The 21,076-nt window shown below is 36.7% G+C and overlaps 1 protein-coding gene across 13 annotated transcripts in view; it reads left to right on the top strand.

Annotated features, from left to right (window-relative positions):
• Positions 1-21,076, top strand: part of SLC41A2 (solute carrier family 41 member 2) — a 168,917-nt gene that overhangs the window by 108,229 nt on the left and 39,612 nt on the right. For all 13 annotated transcript variants that reach the window (XM_059886472.1, XM_059886473.1, XM_024991803.2 and 10 more), the window contains 4 exons: positions 429-573; positions 2,914-3,060; positions 17,180-17,327; positions 19,933-20,012. In XM_059886472.1, coding sequence (XP_059742455.1) covers positions 429-573; positions 2,914-3,060; positions 17,180-17,327; positions 19,933-20,012 — 520 coding nt within the window. The remainder of the gene's footprint in view (positions 1-428; positions 574-2,913; positions 3,061-17,179; positions 17,328-19,932; positions 20,013-21,076) is intronic.

The raw sequence follows: 21,076 nt of genomic DNA, 5'->3' as shown, positions 1-21,076 counted from the left end.
TACCACAGATTAAGTGTATAGCTAGGAATGAAACCCTTATCATTTGATTATAGAATTCAGTCTCCTGCCAATACTGCCTCAAGAGTCAGACTTAAGCTATGTGGATTGGGTACATTTCAGTCTTAAGGTTGGTATTTTCTTAGATGATCTGTGGATTTCACCACCAAAGTCACTTAAGATGCTTGTTAAAAATACATTCCTAAACCCCATTCCATACCTACTGCTACCAGATCAGGGCATTTTGAGAACCCACTAGCTTAGGGAATAGTAAAACTAAAATGTAGTAGTCTCTTCAAAAGGTAAGGCAACTTAGTTACCATATATAATACTTTCTTTTGACTCCTTATATGCCTATTGACATCATCAAATAAAAAAATGTGTTTTCTCAATGAATAATTCAGTTGGGTTTTATTAAATATTTTTTTAAGGTTCAAGCAACAGTAGTTGGCTTCCTAGCAGCTGTGGCAGCAATTATATTGGGCTGGATTCCAGAGGGAAAATACTATCTTGATCATTCCATACTTCTGTGCTCTAGCAGTGTAGCAACTGCCTTCATTGCATCGCTCCTGCAGGGTAAGTAAATTTCAGTGTCTACTCTGCAGTCTCTACTTTCTAATTATTCATTTTCCGTGTTAGCTATTTTTACTTAACTGATATTTTTTCATTATTTTAAAAAAACAGAGAAAAGTTATCTACAACTTTTCAAATAGCTTATTTCAGATATATTTATATGTATCACATGTAAACCTTAGCATACAGAGCAAGCTTCCTAAGGTTGTGTCCAGGCTTTAGGTCCCCTGGTACAGCTCCCAAACAAGACCAGGAAAACAGCCTAGAGATTTTATTTGTCTCTGTAAGTTAAATTAATTGAGAAGCTCCTTTCTGGAAATCATGCAGAAGATTTGCTAGCTTGTCATTTGAGTAACAAGTATTCCAGGAATTCTAGATTTCAAAAGCTGTCCCTCTGTTAAAATTTTTTGAAGTTTCAGATTTCAGAAAAAATTCCTTTACTGTCTGTGGCAGTAGAAGTATAACCATATGCTTAACATAGCATATTGTTGGCTATAGAATGTTAAATAGCCAGAAGGTTTTTTAGTTGGGACACCATTTTTATATTGATTTATTTATATGAACTTCACACTAGAGAACTAGATTATGGAATCATAATCATAAAGACTTGTTAATTTTTATTTATAATTGCCATCTTCTCATTTTATATCACCAGCAAGGTTAAAAACGGAATACTCTCATATCAGGTGATCTCATACAACGAAGGTAACTTTTGGGGCTAGATTCTGATAATTTGGTGGCTCAGACTGTAAAGAGTCTGCCCGCAATGCAGGAGACCCGGGTTCGATCCCTGGGTTGGGAAGATTCCCCTGGAGAAGGAAATGGCAACCCTCTGCAGTATTCTTGCCTAGAAAATACTGTGGGTGGAGGAGCCTGGCAGGCTACAGTCCATGGGGTTGGAAAGAGTCAGACACAACTGAGCGACTTCACTTTCTTTCTTTTCTAATAATTTAGAAGCTCTTAACTTTAAAATTCAGATTTAAAAAATGTATGTCTACACCTTTATTTTGAATAATGTATATTCCAATTTTTTAGTAACTTGACCTTTATATATGTAGAGCAGATGGTATTGAACCACCTTTTGTAGGTGAGAAAACTGACTTAGGTAAGTAGGCGTATATAATTTCATAAGCTTATGAACATAAAAATCAGATTTAAAACCTGTTTCTTGACTCCCAACTCTTTTCAGTGGTCCCTGATGGCAAAATAACTTGTTTTCAGCTGAAAAGTTAAATAGCATTCTGTCATAGGAGAACTTTCCACATTGATTTTTAAATGTACTAATTTTGAAAAAAAAATTATATGATTACATCTTGAATAATTATTGTAATATACATTTAAATGTTTTCCTGCTATGTTTTTTTTTTCTATTTACAATGATATTATGGGAAAGGTAGGTCCATAGATTGAAAAAGCCTCCAGAATATAAGATGTGAGGCATTGAACCAAGACAAAATTTATACTTTTAATAATTTCGGCCTTACGGGTAGTAGGAAAAACACTGTTACAAGCTGTGTGACCTTAAGCAAGGATTTAATTTATGCTTAGCATGTAAATTAACTAATCTTAAATTTTCTCTGTACTGCATCCTCTTAACATGTTGGCATGAGAAAATCTGTCCAGTATGGTGTAGATATGATGTTACCATTTTTCTCCCATTTCTCTATTCGAGAATATGAGGATTTAAATGTACAAGAACCCAGTCACATTTTCATCTTCTGTTGTTGTAGGTTTATAGACAGAAAACTATAAAAGTTTCTATAGATAGAAACTTTGGGGTTTAAGAATATCCTGTACAAACACTGCTTCTTGTATTCTGACCTCCAGTGTTCAAAATTTAATTACTCTTCTCTTCCTAATACTTCAACACTTTTTAATAAAAAATGGGGCAAGCATTTCTGGCTACCTCTGTGTAAACACATCTGGTTTTGTTGGCCTCCTTCTCAGTTGCTATATGTGTAAATATAACTCACCTTTCTTTGACATTTTCATACTTTATTTGAGGGTTAAAATAAAATCTTTGGCTTTGTACACATGAATACATTACATCCAAGACATGCATGTTACTAAATTGGAAACTTTAATGTTATTTTACAGTAGCCTTTCAGGTCTCTAAATGCAACACTGAACGTCTCACATCTTTTATGATCCCTACTTGGAATTTGTTGAAAGACACTTTACCAAAACATTCAAGTAAAGTGTTTTGTTTGCTTTAGTCAGCTTATCTAAGCAGCCTAACGGGAACTGATGCGCTGTTTGTCTAGTGTGTGTACTTCAGTGTTTAGGGGAATGGATTTTCTTTAAACCATAGCACAAAAAATAATTAACTTTTTTTTCCCCTAGGAATAATAATGGTTGGGGTTATCGTTGGCTCAAAGAAGACTGGTATAAATCCTGATAATGTTGCTACACCCATTGCTGCTAGTTTTGGTGACCTTATAACTCTTGCCATATTAGCTTGGATAAGTCAGGGTTTGTACTCCTGTCTTGGTAAGTTGACCTGAAATTAAATATAATGCGTTATTCAGAGTCTCTTTAAATAAATATTGTTGCAGCAATATCATGACTCACAGTGGCCTTCATCTGTGTTGGAACTGTGGTTGAGGCTGATTAGAACAATCACTGCTACTTGCTGTACACCTACTATATGTTGAGGTTATCACATACTTCTTCTCTTCATAAAGAATCTAACACTCTAAAAGATAAGGAGTATCATCTCTGATTTCAGATGAGAAAACTGAGGGTCATAGAGGTTATGTGAAGGTTGAATGCAAGTCTATCATAGTCTTTGAATTCTCTCCTCTGAATGTGTAGCGCTGAGGCATCAACCCACAGGATTCTGAAACATGTTGCACTGTTGTCTCAGAGCATAAGGTTGTGCTTGAAATTTAGTGATTTTCCCCCATATCAGAAACCAGTGTGGCAATTAATAATAGCAGCTGAAAAATCACCATGAAAATTAGCCTGAGTGTTGTGGGTATTTGAAGTTATATATGCAATTCCTGATAATAGTTATTGGGTATTTATAGAATCTAATGAATTGTTTTAATGCAAATTTATACTCCGGAACTATTGTCAATGTAAATGTATATGATTTGTGAACATACATTTAGTCCTAAAAGTTGATTGTAGTTTCATTTTTTTAGATGCCAAATTTTTAAAAAAATTTAAAGAAAATATAAAACCACAGTAATACAAAAAGAGAGAAAGGTAGTTTATCAGCCAAACCAGAAGCAAACATATATTCACATATCCTCATATATTTTCATGGATTCTAGACAGATTTATGGTATACTTTAGAATAAGTCTAAAAGTACATTTGGTTTGAAGAAGTCAGAATCTCAGATAAATGTTTTTGAACTAAAGAAAGAGCTTTAACCTAACCAAGGCAGTGATTTTCTGCTACCTTTGGGGATATCAAGAGAAGCTTCATTTAGTATATAAAATTACCTTACATTATATAATGAGTGATATAAAAAGCAGTACTCATTAAGACGATGTATATATTCAAGGAAAATTCTCTTTTGGAAGATAAGATGTGTCTACGTGTTGTAAGGTAGAAGACAATAAATGATCAAGGACCCAAATATAAGATCTTGTTCCCATAACAGATAAAGGTATAGTATTTGTACCCTTGAGTATTCAAATTACTGTGAAGTAATTTGTAACACATTTCTCAGCTGCCTGCTAAATACCAGGGTGTCTCCCCAGTTAAAGCCATTGAAGAATGTTACTATAACTGTGACAGTTATTATAATGAGACAGACTAAATATTATGATATTTCATATGAGGAAAATCTCACTTTTTAAATTTATTTCTAAAAATTATACAAGTGGTAAACTCTCCTTACAAAAGACTTAATAAAAGTGTGTTATTCTCTAAAAATTTTAGTATCTTGAGTGTTATAGATGATACAATAGTGTTTAAGTCAGGAAATAAAAAGTGAAATATAATGATAATAGTATAGATCATAATTTTGAAAAATAGTTTTATTATCAAATATTGCTTAGACTTTTCTAGGCCTGTGTTCTGAAAGTTGACGCATCATTATTCAAGATGAATTCATTAAAACAGAATCTTTTATGCTTCGTCAGTATCATTTTGATTCCTTAAAATGATATGGTTTTAATGGGCTGCTGATTGATTCCGGTTAATTTGAAGGTGTTTCTGAAGTCACTGTTTGCATTATGAGCACTAGGGGGCCTCGTAGCACCAGCAGTTGGAATCCTAGTACTGAGGGTGTTCTGAACAGAGGTTAGAAATGGGCACAGACAGTGGGGACACATGTACACCTGTGGCTGATTCATGTCAGTGTATGGCAAAAACCACCACAATATTGTAAAGTGATTAGCATCCAATTAAAATAAATTAATTTTAAAAAATTCCAAGATCCCCTCATGTTGCTGAGTGGGATGCCTACCTCTAGGAAACAAAGGTTTAATTCCTGAACTATTATATATTGGAAACACTTAGCAGTCTTTAGAGATAAAAAGAGGGTTTCATGGCAACCATAGGCTTTGGTTGTAAATGGAGGCCGTGAATTGTGTGGCTATGAAAGAACCGAACACCGAGAAGTCTCACTTGACTCCCCACTTAAGAGTTTTGGATATTCGGAAATGACTTTGACTAGCTCCCCTGGTGGTCTGTGGGCTTTGGCATGTGTACGAAGACTCACTCCACAGTCATTCAATGCGCTACCTTTCTTTCGCTCCCAATAAAATGTGCTGATTTCTGATGCCTGAAGTAAATATGAAATTTCCCCCCTTCCTGCCTATCCAGTCCTCCAAAACAAACAAGACAAAAGAAACTAAGCTTTGTTTACTCTTCCTGAGTTTATTTTGTCACAGCCCTGGGGAAGCCTCCATTGCTTAGTGAACAGAGTTGGAGTTTAAGCCTGGTGTTCAGGCCTCTTGGAGACTTAACCTTCTCAAGCTCCCAGCCGCCCCTTCCTTTCTTATATTCCAGCCAAACTCCAACATTTACTGATTCTCATACATGCTGGTGTTTTTTGTCGTTTCTTTCTTATGTTATCCCCCTCCTCTCCCTGAAGGTCAATCAGAATCGTCATTTTGCAGTACTAAATTAATAGATTTCCCTAATCTTAGGTAAACTTTTCTCCCCTGAATTCCTATAGCATGTTATTGACATTTCTCTTAAGACATTCTTTACACTTGGCCAGTCATTATAGCTTTTAAAGTAAATGTGTCTTCCCTTATAAAGGTATAAAGGAAGGACAAAACTGTCTTTATTTTATGTATTTGTTTTGTAGACCCCATATATTGTATACATAATGAGTGTTAAATAAATAGCACTTCATCACATGCTTTATTCTTTTTGAAAGCTATCCAGTTAATGTGTGTAGAAATTATTAAGGAAGTGGTGTCATATATGGAAAACGGAGGACAGATATCCCTCTGAATGACTTTGCCACAGTACCTACCCAATAACATAATAGATTGTAATGAAAAAAAAAATGATCCTTTTAGAGAAGACATAGTATACGGAAGTTATTGGAAGGGTATACTGCCTTAGCAGAAAGTACAGTGTAATCTAAGCTCTAGATTATGATATGCTTAGATTTGACTTGCAGAGAAAATATAAAGGCATTTATTTATTCATACAGTAATGTTTAAACATATAGTAACCTTTTTTATTGGGATATAATTGCTTTACAAAGTTGTGTTAGCTTGTGCTGTACAACAAAGTGGATCAGCTATATGTGTCTGTATGTATATATAGCAGGTCTTCCCTCTTAACTCAGACGGGAAAGAATCTGCCCGCAATGCAGGAGACATGGGTTCAATCCCTGGGTTGGGAAGATCTCCTAGAGAAGAGAATGGCTACGTATACAAGTATTTTGCCTGGAGAATTCTATGGACAGAGGAGTCTGGTGGGCTACACTCCATGGGGTCGCAAAGAGTCGGACATGACTGAGCAACTAACAAACGTATATCCTGTCCCTCTTGAGCCCCCATCCCATTCCTCTAGGTCATCAGAGAGCACTGAGCTGAGCTCCCTCTGCTATACAGCAGCTTCCCACTAGCTATCTATTTTACACCTGGTAGTGTATATATCAGGGGCTTCCCAGGTGGCACTAGTGTAAAGAACCTGTCTGCCAGTGCAGGAGATGTAAGAGACATGTGTTTGATCCCTGGGTTGGAAAGATCCCCTGGAGAAGGGGATGGCAAACCACTGCAGTATTCTTGCCTGGAGAATCCCATGGACAGAGGAGCCTGGCAGGCTATAATCCATGAGGTCACAGAGTCGGACATGATTGAGAAGCTAATACTTTTCAGTGTGTATAAAAATATGTAGCAGTCTTTAAAAGCTATTGTGTGCTAAGTCACTTCATCCTTTAAAAAGCTATTAAAAGCGTCTAAAGTTGGGCCAGTAACAGAAATAGCTGTACACAATGATTGTTGCCTTTTCTTTTTCTTGACTGCATAATTTTTAAAGGATTTTAAACACTCTTTTTTTCTGCTACTGCTGCTAAGTCACTTCAGTCGTGTCCGACTGTGTGTGACCCCAGAGACGGCAGCCTAGCAGGCTCACCCATCCCTGGGATTCTCCGGGCAAGAACACTGGAGTGGGTTGCCATTTCCTTCTCCAAACTATGTGGTTATATAATTCTTGTATGCACAATGTGTATACTGATTGGAAAAATTATCAGCTTTTCTCTTTTCAGGCAAGATCTGAGCAGCAAAATGTTGGCTCATTTTAACTTTAGAAAGATGGCTTAAGAAGAAATAAGCTCTAAGAACAGTAATAGCCTCAGGTTGTTACTTGGGTCCTGTGGAGACTAATGGGGAGGCCACCTGTAATGTATTTACAAAACATTCTAGAGTATCACTGCCTTGATGTGGTGGTGTGAGTAGAATCTAATATCATTGTGCATGTCACTCTTATACAGAGTTCTTTAGTCCTGAACATCCCCAGTTTAGAGTGACTCCTATAAGGGCCGTTTAGTGAGAAAATTCTGATGACTATTATAAAGGGCATTTAAAAAATTATTTCCAACTTTCCATGCCCATTTATTTGTTATTCACACACAAACAGCTAACATATAAAAATGTCACTCATAGCAGCTACATATTTAGGAAGGATTTAGGGTGAAAATAAGGAGTGCTGTTAATGAAACTGGGCTTCCCTTGTGGCTCTGCTGGTAAAGAATCCGCCTGTAATGCAAGAGACCTGGGTTCGATCCCTGGGTTGGAAAGATCCCCTGGAGAAGGGAAAGGCTACCCACTCGGTATTTTGGCCTGGAGAATTCCATGGACTGTATTGTTCATGGGGTTGCAGAGTCAGACATGACTGAGTAAATTTAACTTCATTTCATTAATGAAACTATGTAATAATAGTCGCAAAACACCACCAGTTCAGTCCAGTCACTCAGTTGTGTCCAACTCTTTGCGACCCCATGGACTGCAGCACGCCAGGTATCCCTGTCCATCACCAACTCCCAGAGTTTACCCAAACTCATGTCCATTGAATCGGTAATGCCATCCAACCATCTCATCCTCTGTTGTCCCCTTCTCCTCCTGCCTTCAATCTTTCCCAGCATCAGGGTCTTTTCAAATGAGTCAATTCTTCGCATCAGGTGGCCAATGTATTGGAGTTTCAGCTTCAGCATCAGTCCTTCCAATGAATATTCAGGACTGATTTCCTTTAGGATTGAATGGTTGGATCTCCTTGCAGTCCAAGGGACTCTCAAAAGTCTTCTCCAACACCACAGTTCAAAAGCATCAATTCTTCAGCGCTCAGCTTTCCTTATAATCCAACTCTCACATCCATACATGACTGCTGGAAGAACCATAGCTTTGACTAGACGGACCTTTGTTGGCAAGTTTCTGCTTTTTAAAATGCTGTCTAGGTTGATCTTAACTTTTCTTCCAAGGAGTAAGTGTCTTTTAATTTCATGGCTGCAGTCACCATCTGCAGTGATTTTGGAGCCCAAGAAAATAAAGTCTGTCACTGTTTCCCACTGTTTCCCCATCTATTTGCCATAAAGTGATGGGACCAGATGCCATGATCTTAGTTTTCTGAATGTTGAGTTTTAAGCCAACTTTTTCACTCTCCTCTTTCACTTTCATCAAGAGGCTCTTTAGTTCTTCTTCACTTTCTGCCATAAGGGTGGTGTCATCTGCATATCTGAGGTTATTGATATTTCTCCCAGCAAACACTACCAACAATCTAATAAAACATGAAAGCTGTGAATAAAAAAGACGGCAATTTTAGGGGTTCCTTGGTGGTGCAATGGTTGAGACTCTGAACTTCCACTGTAGGGGGCACAGGTTTGATCCCTGGTTGGGGAACTAAGATCCCACATGTCATGTGACATGGCCAGAAAAAAAAAAAAAGAAGATGGCAGTTATGTGTGACAGTTAAATGGAATTATAGCAATTTGGACTACTTTAGCTATGTTAATCATTACCTTTCTGTAGTTTATCATGGGATCAGTATTAATGTATACAAATACTTTTTAGGCTTAAAATTTCACATTTTTTCTATAGGCCTGTGTTCAGTTCCATTGTTGCTGTAACAAATTACCACAACCTGTGGCTTAAAACAATAGAAATTAATTTTCTTACTGCTCTGGTGGCCAAAGTTCAAGATACTTGTTTTTCAGGGCTAAAATCAAGGCATCAGCAGGGTTTGTTCCTTCTGAAAGTTTCAAAGGGAAATCTGTCCCTTAAATATTCCATCTTCTGGTAGCTACTAACATTCCTTGGCTTGCAGCCATGTTACTGATCTCTGCTTCTGTGGTCACATTGTGTCTTCTGTAGTCGAATTCCTCTCTACTTCCTGCCTTAAAGGACACCTGTGATTACATTAGGGCTCCCTATTTCAAAATGCTTGATTTAGTCACATCTGCAGAGCCCCCTTTGCCTTATTCTAAATATAATTCTTTAATATTATGACATCCGGATTTATTTGGTGTTTTACAAATGTCATAATATTAAAGAATTACTGGTGGCTGAGACGGTAAAGCATCTGTCTACAATGCGGGAGACCCAGGTTCGAGCCCTGGGTTCGGAAGATCTCCTGGAGAAGGAAATGGCAATCCACTCCAGTACTATTGCCTGGAAAATCCCATGGACAGAGGAGCCTGGTAGGCTACAGTCTATGGGGTCGCAAAGAGTCAGACACGACTTAGAGACTTCACTAATGACACAAGCAGCAAGAGAAACTGATTAAAAGCCAAACAGGAACTTCTGCATTAATATCAAAATCTAAAAGTGTCTAGCTTTCAAAATCAAATACATCTAAATGATCCTGCTCAAAAATAATATTTTGCCTTGATTTCTGGGTATATCATAAATGCGTAGTATGGTAGGCTGAATAATGATTGTCCTCAAAGACATCCACATGCTAATCTCTAGAAACAGTAAACCTGTGAATAAAAAACATGGCAATTTTGGGGCTTCCTTGGTGGTGCAATGGTTGAGACTCTGAACTTCCACTGTAGGGGCACTGGTTTGATCCCTGGTTGGGGAACTAAGATCCCACATGTCCTGTGACATGGCCAGAAAAAAAAAAGATGGCAGTTATGTGTGACAGTTAAGTGGAATTATAGCAATTTGGACTACTTTAGCTATGTTACTTTATCTTTTATTCTGTCCATCTTCCTCTATGACTATGTGTATGTTCTTTGTCTTTTATAACATTGACATTTTTAAAGAATATAGCCTTCACCTGCTTTTTTTTTTTCATTGTTGTAATTTTAAAAACTTGAGATATAATTCAATCATATCATACAATTCATCTTTAAAAGTATACAATTCAGTGGTTTTTGTCATATTTATAAGATTATGAAACCTGTTATCTCATTCTGGAACATTTTCATCACCCTCCCCCAAAAAATACCTTTAGCAGTCACTTCCTATTCCACCCCACCCGTCCCCAGCACTGGCAACCACTAATATAGTTTCAGTCTCTATGGATTTGCTTATTCTAGACATTTCAAAAAATGGAATCATACAATATGTGACCTTTTATATTCTATTTCCTTCTGTTAGTATGTTTCTAAGGTTCATGCTTTATCATGAAGCAGTACTGAATACCAAGTAGTACTAGATAACATTTCATTATATGGACTAGTAATATGGCTGAATAATACTCCATTGTATGGATATATCACATTTTGTTTATCCATTTACCATTAGATGAACATCTGGGCTGCATCCACTTTTTGGCTATTATGAATAATGCTACTTTGAACATTGTTGTACACATTTTTGTGTGAACATATGTTTGCTGTTCTATTGGTATATACCTAGGAGTGGAAGTTCTAGGTCATATGATAGGTCTTTAACTTTTTGAGAAACTGCTCACTCATTTTTTATTTCTTTCCTGAAAAATTCTTTCCCCTCTTTGAAAATTCAGGGCAGTGATTCTGGGGTTAGGATGGTGAGTGTTTTTTTCAACTTCAGATGTCCTTCCAGAGATCTGTTATTGAGAATAAATTGAAAGCCTGGCATGGTGCTCCTCTCTTGACCTGAAAATGAAATACAAAGATGATCTGACCTAGCAGGATAGTTCTTTTCATTTGTAGTTAGTGGGTTTTAATGCTTTTAGTTTTCTGTTTAAGTCTATAAAGAGATTGTTGGCAACCTTAGTTGTTTTAGGAAGTAACAATGCTTCTTAATTAGAATGTTATTTATCTCTTCTAATGGCTTAGCAAGGAGAACTGGGAATGCATCCAATAAAGGTTTTTCATCTTTTAAAAAACTATGGAGAAAATTGCTCTATATGTAGCATTAGTCATATCCTTTCAAGTGGAAGAAAATATTTAATATTTAATGAATTTTGTTAGCATAATTATTTTGAAGATGTGATGGCAAATCCAGCTAAAACCATGGGTATAAAATTTGTTTGGGCTTTACTTTAATATTTATAGTAATTGTTCCTACCTGATTGGAAAAAAGTGAATTTCTAATTCAAACACTTAATCATAGGTGAGGAGATCTTTAAATATCTTAAGAAGATGATAAAATATAAGATTTAATCCAAGATAAGTGTATGAATAACAGTTGAAGAATGCCAGAAAAGGGCTGCTGCTGCTGCTAGGTCGCTTCAGTCGTGTCCGACTCTGTGTGACCCCATTGACGGAAGCCCACCAGGCTCCCCCATCCCTGGGATTCTCCAGGCAGCAACACTGGAGTGGGTTGCCATTTCCTTCTCCAATGAAAGTGAAAAGTGAAAGGGAAGTCACTCAGTCATGTCCAACTCTTAGCGACCCCATGGACTACAGCCTACCAGGCTCCTCCATCCATGGGATTTTCCAGGCAAGAGTACTGGAGTGGGGTGCCATTGCCTTGACCATGAGATCAGCTCTGTCTTTAAGTTATGAAGTCTCTACTATACAAAATAAGTATTAGAATCCTTGAGAAAAATCCAGGAATGTCTTAGCTAAAATCTCTGATAATAATAAAAGCTTTATCAGCTAGAATGATATTACCAAAAATGTCTTGAGATGATGCAACTGTTTCAAGAATGGGTAGGCAAACTTTTAACCCTAAGGAGATTTAGAACTCAGTTTAAAAATATTTGAGAATCAAAATTATGGTATGAATGATTTTATGCTAACAAAGCAGTTGCTGCTGCTGCTAAGTCACTTCAGTCGTGTCCGATTCTGTGTGACCCCATAGACGGCAGCCCACCAGGCTCCCCCGTCCCTGGGATTCTCCAAGCAAGAACACTGGAATGGGTTGCCATTTCCTTCTCCAAACAAAGCAGTACTTATTTTTAAATATACTTGTTTCTTAAGCCATTACAGTAACATGTCAGTCTTTTGATTCCATTTTAAAATTTATAATTATGTTATTAATTTATCCTTATAATTGTCAAATAGAAATCTTACCAAGTTTATATACATTGTATGAATATTTATGGAAACATAAGACTCAGCATATTTATACATTTGTTCGATTTAGCAAGATTACTTTAAGTACTAGGAATCCTGTGTGAGATAAATGAAATGCCTAAGTAGAGTATCTCAGGGTATTTGACTAAGTTTGTAAATGTAACCAAATATAATTTCAAACTCTTAAAAATAATCTTTGGTTGGATGTTAGACATTATTAATGTAATGTTAAGTGCTTGACTTTTTCCTACCAAGTATTAGACTTTGTTCTTTTTTTTTTTTTTGCTTTAATAAAAACTGTAGTTAATTTACAATGTTATGTTAGTTTCAAGTGTACAGCAAAGTGATTCAGTTATACATATATATGTATACAGATGTTCTTTTTCAGATTCTTCTCCATTAGAGGTTATTACAAGATGCTGAATATAGTTCCCTGTGCTATATAGTAGGTCTTTCTTGTTTTCCTGTTTTATGCACAGCAGTGTGTATACGGGAGAAGGAAATGGCAACCCACTCCAGTATTCTTGCCTAGAGAATCCTGTGGACAGAGGAGCCTAGTGGGCTGCTGTTCATGGGGCTGCACAGAGTCGGACACGACCGAAGCAACTTAGCAGCAGTAGCAGCAGCAGCAGTGTGTGTATTGATATCAAGCTCCTAATTTATCTCTCTCCTCTATCCCCCATCCCCTGTCTTTGGTAAACATGTTTGTTTCATATGTGTGTCAGTCTGTTTCTGTAAACAAGTTCATTTGTGTCATTTCTTTGGATTCCACATATAAGTGATATCATGTGACATTTGTCTTTCTGTATCTCAACTTAATATGATAATCTCTAGGTCCATCCATGTTGCTGCAAATGTCATCATTTCATTCTTTTTATGGCTGAATAATAGTCCATTGTGTATATGTATCACATCTTCTTTATCCATTCATCTATTGATGGACATTTAGGTTGCTTCCATGTCTTGACTGTTATAAATAGTGCTGCTGTGAACACTGGGTTGCCTGTATCTTTTTGAATTGGAATTTTCTCTGGGTATATGTCTAGGTGTGGAATTGCAGGATCATATGGTAGTTCTGTTTCTAGTTTTTTTAAGGAAACACCATACAGTTCTGCATAGTGGCCATACCAATTTAACATTCCCACCAGTGTAGAAAGGTTCCTTTTTCTCCACATTCTCTCCAGCGTTAATTGTTTATAATTTTTTTTTTATAATGGCCATTCTGATTGGTATGAGGTGATACCTCATTGCAGTTTTGATTTGCATTTCTCTAATAATTAGTATGTGGTCATATGTATGTCAGAGAAGGCAATGGCAACCCACTCCAGCACTCTTGCCTGGAGAATCCCATGGACAGAGGAGCCTGGTGGGCTGCGGTCCATGGGGTCGCACAGAGTCAGACACGACTGAAGTGACTTAGCAGTAGCAGCAGCAGCAGCATCTGTATGTCATCTCTTTGAAGAAATGTCTATTAGGTCTTTTGTCCATTTTTTGATTACATTGTGTGTGTTTTGGATATTAAGCTGTATGAGCTGTTTGTATATTTTAGAAATTAATCCCTTGTCAGTTGCATCAGTTTCAAATATTTTCTTCCATTCTGAAGATTGTCTTTCATTTTCTTTATGATTTCCTTTGTTGTGTAAAAGCTTTTAAGTTTATAATAGGGCCCATTTGTTTATTTTTGTTTTTATTTCATTACTCTGGGAGACAGATCCAAAAAAATATTGCTGCAATATATGTCAAAGAGTGTTCTGCCTGTTTTCTTCTAGGAGTTTTATAGTATCCAGTCTTCCATTTAGGTCTTTATTCATTTTGAGTTTGTTTTTGTGCCTGATGTTAGAGAATGTTCTAATTTCATTCTTTTACATGTAGCTGTCCAGTTTTCCAAGCACCACTTTATTGGAGAGACTGTTCTCCATTATTTATTCTTGCCTCCTTTCTTGTAAATTAATTGGCCATAAATGCGTGAGCTTATTTCTGGGCTTTCTATTCTGTTCTATTGATCTATATGTCTGTTTTTGTGCCAGTAACATACTTTTTTGATTACTGTAACATTGTGGTATAGTCTGAAGTCTGGGAGTGTGATTCTTTCAGCTTCGTTCTGCTATCAGGATTGCTTTGGCTATTCGAGGTCTTTTGTGTTTCCATACAAATAAAATTTTTTTGTTCTAGTTTTGTGGAAAATGCTATTGGTAATTTGATAGGGATTACTTTGAACGTATAGATTGCCTTGGGTAGTATGGTCCTTTTAACAATATTGGTTCTTCCAGTCCAAGAACACAGTGTATCTTTTCATCTGTTCTATGTTGCCTTCAATTTCTTTCATCAGCATCTTATAGTTTTAATGGACTTTGTTCTTATAGGCAACTATTTGTGGATTAGTTTGAGCCTTACAAGGCTTGGCTTTAAGCTTCATTGGAATAGATTTATAATAGCCGTTACACTATTGTGTAATGAAATAAAAACAAAAATAAACAAATGGGCTTCCCTGGTGGCTCAGATGGTAAAGCGTCTGCCTGCAGTGCGGGAGACCTAGGTTTGATCCCTGGGTTGGGAAGATCCCCTGGAGAAGGAAGTTGCAGCGCACTCCAGTACTCTTGCCTGGAAAATCCCATGGACGGAGGAGCCTGGTAGGCTACAGTCCATGGGGTCGCAAAGAGCTGGACACGACTGAGCGACTTCACTCTTTAGTGCTACTAGTGCTACTGCTAAGAAGTGACCTTCTCTGGTCTTCACTAAATGTTTTCAGGGTTCAAATAGGCTCTCTTCTCTAGGGGTTAGATCTCAAATGACTTCTACCCCTTTTTAAACTCGGGAATTTTTCAGTTTACAGCTCTCCCGTTATTCTTAGTCTAGCCTTGTGGAGTTCGCCCTATGCGTGCATGGCTTGGTGTTCAGTTTGCAAGCTCTTTCTCCAGTAGCTTCCTCTTCTCCTGTGTTCTGCCCTGTGAATTCCTGCTGCTTTAGACCCACTCTGCTAGAGAATTCTCTCTTTCTGAGCTGTGGTCTGAAATGTGTTTTAGTTAGAAAGTGGCTCAACAGTACAGAATCCACCTGCAATGCAGGAGATGTAGGTTCAATCTCTGGGTCAGGAAGATCCCTTGGAAAAGGAAATGACAACCCAATCCGGTATTCTTGCCTGGGAAATCCCGTGGACAGAGGAGCCTGGCAGGCGACAGTCCATGGGGTCGCAAAAAAGTCAGACATAACTGAGCGACAGTTCACTACTTCACAGTACACTGCTTCAGGCTATTGTAGGGCTTATCTCATTTCTTTCCCCTGTCTCAGGGATCACAGAACTGTAATAATAGTCATCAGTGTCCTGAAAGCAGCTTATTATCTATCTATATATATGTAAATCTTACAGTGATTTCTGAAAACACGTTTTAGATTTTGCTCAGAGATAGCATATACGAAGCAAGCCAAGCCAAGCCAAAGTCAGTAAGCTTTGCTGAACTCTCTAGGAAAGCATAACAAGAATGAGGAGAGGATAATTGTGATCAAGTAAGACAGGCTACCACGAGAGGTATTAAAAAAATCATGGTAGTCTGTTACCTAAGTATGTCACAAATAAAAGTATGTTAATGGCAGTGATGATTATGATGGTAGTAAGTGTTCAGTAAATGTTAGCTATGTGCCAGGGCACTATTGTAGTTCAATTATGTGAGTTAATTCTCTTAAGACTTATAATAACCTCATGAAATAGTTATAAATTTTGCCATTTTATAGATAAGGAAATAGAAGTGTATAGAAGTTAAATTTCTTGTCCAAGTTAAGTTGTAATATCCAGATATGAAATGAGGAAGTCTGGTCAAACTGTGGTTAATATAGTATACTATATTCTGTCTTGACATAATGAAGGTTCTGAGGAATTTTGCAGTGAAGAAATCCATTTATCTTTATTAGACCTAGTATTTCATTTTTATTTTGGAGCTTGTAACACTATTCAGGATGGGGAGGATATCTGTTATCAATTGATTGGCCAGTGTTCTATGGAATGCATATGCTGTAAGTTGCTGATGGGTAAAAACAATATCCTGTTGGTCTGTATAGTTTGGCAATTAGAGCACTAACTTTGGTGTCAAACAGATGTCCTTTTCTCCCAATTTTTGCTATTTCTTGGGGCTTCCCAGGTGGCTTATTGGTTAAGAATCCACCTGCCAGTACAGGAGATACAGGAGATGAGGGTTCAATCCCTGGGTCAGGAAGATCCCCTGGAGAAGGGACTGGTAACCCATGCCAGTATTCTTGCCTGGGAAATTCCATGGACTGAGGAGCCTGGTGGGCTACAGTCCAGGGAGTTGAAAAGAGTTGGACATGACTAAGCAACTGAGCACACACACACGCATGTACTCTTAAACTCCTAAGCCTCATTTCTTTATAAGGTAGGAATGAGTTTCTACCTCATACGTTTAAGGACAAATTAAGTGAGATAATGAGCACAGAGCTTTTAGCACAGTACTTGGTAAATGGTAGGAGCCAAGTAAGTCTTTTAACTGTTGTTTTTCTTCTTCTTGTTCACTTCTAGGTCACGTAACTATTTCAATAAATGTTGAATTAATATATTAGTTTTCAGTTACATTATGTAACATTTTTACCTTATCTATAGTTTTCACTTTGAAATTTATATAAAGTATATATATAGCATGAGTATGTTTGATAATATATCTTCTGGCAAACTTTTAATATTTACATGTGCTACATGGTTAGAAGAGAGATTGAAATGTTGTCTTTTCTAATTTTAGAGACATACTACTACATTCCTCCGTTAGTTGGTGTCGTTTTCTTGGCTCTAACTCCTATCTGGATTATAATAGCTGCCAAACATCCAGCCACAAGGACAGTTCTCCACTCAGGCTGGGAGCCTGTCATAACTGCTATGGTTATAAGTAGGTTAGTATTAAAGTGTGTGTGTTTGTGGGTTATTATATATGCATATATCTGTGTATATATTAAAGCAAACCAATTGCCTATTTTTATTTCTCAGGTCTGTCATTTTGTGTAGCCAGCTCTTTATTATCCCAGGTGATTGAGATATAAGTGACAAGGATTACTGAAATCAGCAGTTTCATACCTTTCCCCAACCAAATCCTAACGAGACTGATGATTAAAATCCAGTGGTGTTTTTATCTTTGTGTGAGTTTTAACCTGACAAGGACATTGCTTATTTTGAACACTAAGTTGCTCAAGTAAATATCAGAAAACCTTAGAAATGTACATACTGCTGGATTACTCCACTTCTAGGACTCTGACAGGACTTAAAAGATATACTTATGGATATATGCAAATGATTGAATTGTAAGAATATTCATCACAGTGGAATTTTTAATAACAAAAAGAGAAGGAGAATAATTGTGAATAATGATTTCACTGTTTTAATAAAGTGAAACCTAAATATTTCACCAAAAGTTGGAATGCTATCACCAGATTGGCAGGAGAGGGCAAGGAAGGGAATTAGGAAGGGACTTCATCGGGGAGGGAAGAGAAAGAGAGACTAAATGCTCATCCCGCTGTTGGACGTCATTAGGTAAATGTCTGAAATGAAAAATCAAGGAATAGCAGTATAAACATACTGTTTAGAAATAGAGGAGTAAATGTCAGAAGAAACAGTCAAAGAAGTTAAAAAGAATTGCTAGTGGAGAGCAGGACGTGGGGTTAGGGCTAGGGACTATGTTATATGCTTCGTGGTACTTTCACCTTTTAAATGATGCATATATGTTTGTTTGATAAAAATACAATTTAATGAAAGTGAAACACTCTTGCCTGGAAAATCCCATGGACGGAGGAGCCTGGTAGGCTGCAGTCCATGGGGTCGCGAAGAGTCGGACACGACTGAGTGACTGCACTTTCACTTTTCACTTTCATGCATTGGAGAAGGAAATGGCAACCCACTCCAGTGTTGTTGCCTGGAGAATCCCAGGGATGGGGGAGCCTGGTAGGCTGCCGTCTATGGAGTCACACAGAGTCAGACACGACTGAGCGACTTCACTTTCATTGTTCACTTTCATGCATTGGAGAGGGAAATGGCAACCCACTCCAGTGTTGTTGCCTGGAGAATCCCAGGGACGGGGGAGCCTGGTAGGCTGCCGGCTGTGGAGTCGCACAGAGTCAGACAGGACTGAAGTGACCTAGCAGTAGCAGCAGAAGCACTTTTACAATTTGAGTTTTTATTTTTTAAAAATATACATGTTTAAAAATGTTTCGAAGTCTGTATATCAACATGGTAACAGTATAACTCTGAATGATGTAACTATGGTTGATTTTTATTTTATTCTTTTTGTTTGTATTTTCTATCTTTTCTATAAGTTTTATTGCCTGGGTAATACAACTATTTAAAAATGTATTTTAGCAAGTGTTCCTTTTTTCTGCACAGCATTATCTATGTGTTTTGGCAGGGAGATTTATTCTTTGACACTTAACTACTTTATTCTAGGAAATATGTATTTTTTTAAATTAGGGCATAAAATAGTAAAATATTTCTAAGGATAACTATTTTTAGACTTTATAGTATACCATTTTATGGGAACTCCTAGAAGAATAAGCATATTAAGCCTTTCAAGTATTCAAGAACTAAAATAATAAAGATCTAATAATGAATTTTTAAAAATAATTTCCTAGTATTATCTGGTAGTGGTAAGTACATTGGATCTGATACTTTGACCATCAACCCTGTTCCGTGACAACATATGGTTCATTTTTCTGTAATGTGGATTTAAACAACAGGATCCCAGGAAACATTGGGACCAACACTGTTTTATATAATACCAGGTAGACCAACAGACTGAAGTTAACCAATTGATAATGGTCTTGGAAACAACAACAAAAATCTCCAAGCTCCATTGAGATATTGATAGTATGTCTTGCCACTATATAAAAAGAAAAAAGTATGTTACTTTTCTGGACCTCTGTTCTCCAGGTCAGCTCCTCCTCTGGCTACAACTCATTACTTTAACTTAGCAATGATAAGATGCTGTCATGTACTATATCTAATGTGAACAGAATAAAAGTCATCCCTTAGTGGCTTGCTTACTTCAAATGTAAAAAAATACTCTTTAAAAAAATTTTAAATTATAAAGATAATAAAATGCACATGATTTAAAAAAAAACGAATAAGCACAGAAGGATATTAAGTAACCGTGAGTCTCCTGTCAGTCTCAGCCCTAGGGATAGACATTGTTAGTAATTTCTTATATGCTCTTCAAGACATTTTAGTGCACTGAAAGTATGTTTTTTTTTTTCTTTTTACAAATAGCATATGTAAATACACAGACCAGAAGGAGAGCCCTGAAATGTGGGGCTACATCTTATGCCATGTTTTATTATCAACATTTTACTTCTGACATTGATTTTTACTGTTAATATCTTTTCTTTTTATTCAGTTTTTAAAATAGCTAAATATTTATTTTTAAAACTAGAAGTGTTTATATATAAAAAAACAATTTCAAATTAGTCCATGTCCTTTCCTCTTCCCTAAATTACATGATTTTATATCTTTCAGCATTGGGGGCCTTATTCTGGACACAACTGTATCTGATCCAAACTTGGTTGGGATTGTTGTTTACACACCAGTTATTAATGGTAAGAATTACTGTTTCATAACGATGTAGTATCTCTTGGTATTCTTAGGTATGAACAGGAATCTTTGAATTCAGAGGTCTCTCTTTCATTTTATTTCTATCCATTTAGTAAATAAATAAATGTTGTATCTATTTTGTTTTCAGTACCAGGTTGTTGCTTGTGGTAGAAATTACATTCCATGTTCTCAGTATACAGAACATATTTTTGAAAAAAACTCTTACTTAATCTTATCTCTAGATATTAATTTAAGAGTCAAACATACTTGATTTTTAAAGTTACTGTGCAGAATGAAAAAAAAAAAGTGTTAGTCACTCACTTATGTTTGACTCTGTGACCCCATGGACTGTAGCTCCTCTGTCTATGGAATTCTCTAGCCAAGAATATTGGAGCCGGTAGCCACTCCCTTTTCCAGGGGATCTCCCGACCCAGGGATTGAACCTGGGTCTCCTGCACTGCAGGCAGATTCTTTACCATCTGAGCCACATAGGATATTTCCATAGTCTATTATTATTTACTTTGGCCTTATCTTATATGCTGTCTTACATTGTTTTGTTGCTGCCCTCATCAATCTTTGTGGCTAAATTAGAGTTAGCTAGATTTAAGCATTGCTGAAGTCAATTCAGCCCATTAAAATCTATCATTCCTCTGCTGATCCTTTTCAGATCTGCTTTATGTTTTTTCTTATCTATAAAATGGGAATTATAATAGTTAAATTCACAGGGATTTTTTAATAAATTCCATTTAAAATACCATTTAAAAAAGATAATTTTAATCCAGTCCCACTGGCTTTAGGGCTGGCTGTCATTAAACTAGATTTCATGATAACCTAAGCCAATATAATTTAAAATAATTCTTCCTGGAGGAAACTATATCAGAGGATATAACATTTACTATAAATCATTTTATATATTTATAGATAAGAAAATATGTTCTACAGAGGCAAATTCTCTAAAATCTAATTTCATATCTAAAATTTTTTTAAAAAATTATTTATTTTCCTGCATCCAGCCTTAGTTGTGGCACATGAGGTCTCCATTGCCACACACCAGTTCTCTAGTTGTGTG

This window comes from Bos taurus, chromosome 5, assembly GCF_002263795.3.
Source record: "Bos taurus isolate L1 Dominette 01449 registration number 42190680 breed Hereford chromosome 5, ARS-UCD2.0, whole genome shotgun sequence".
Lineage (NCBI taxonomy): Eukaryota > Metazoa > Chordata > Mammalia > Artiodactyla > Bovidae > Bos > Bos taurus.
The sequence above is the reverse complement of the archived record's forward strand: the minus strand, read 5'-3'. Positions and strand labels throughout refer to the sequence as shown.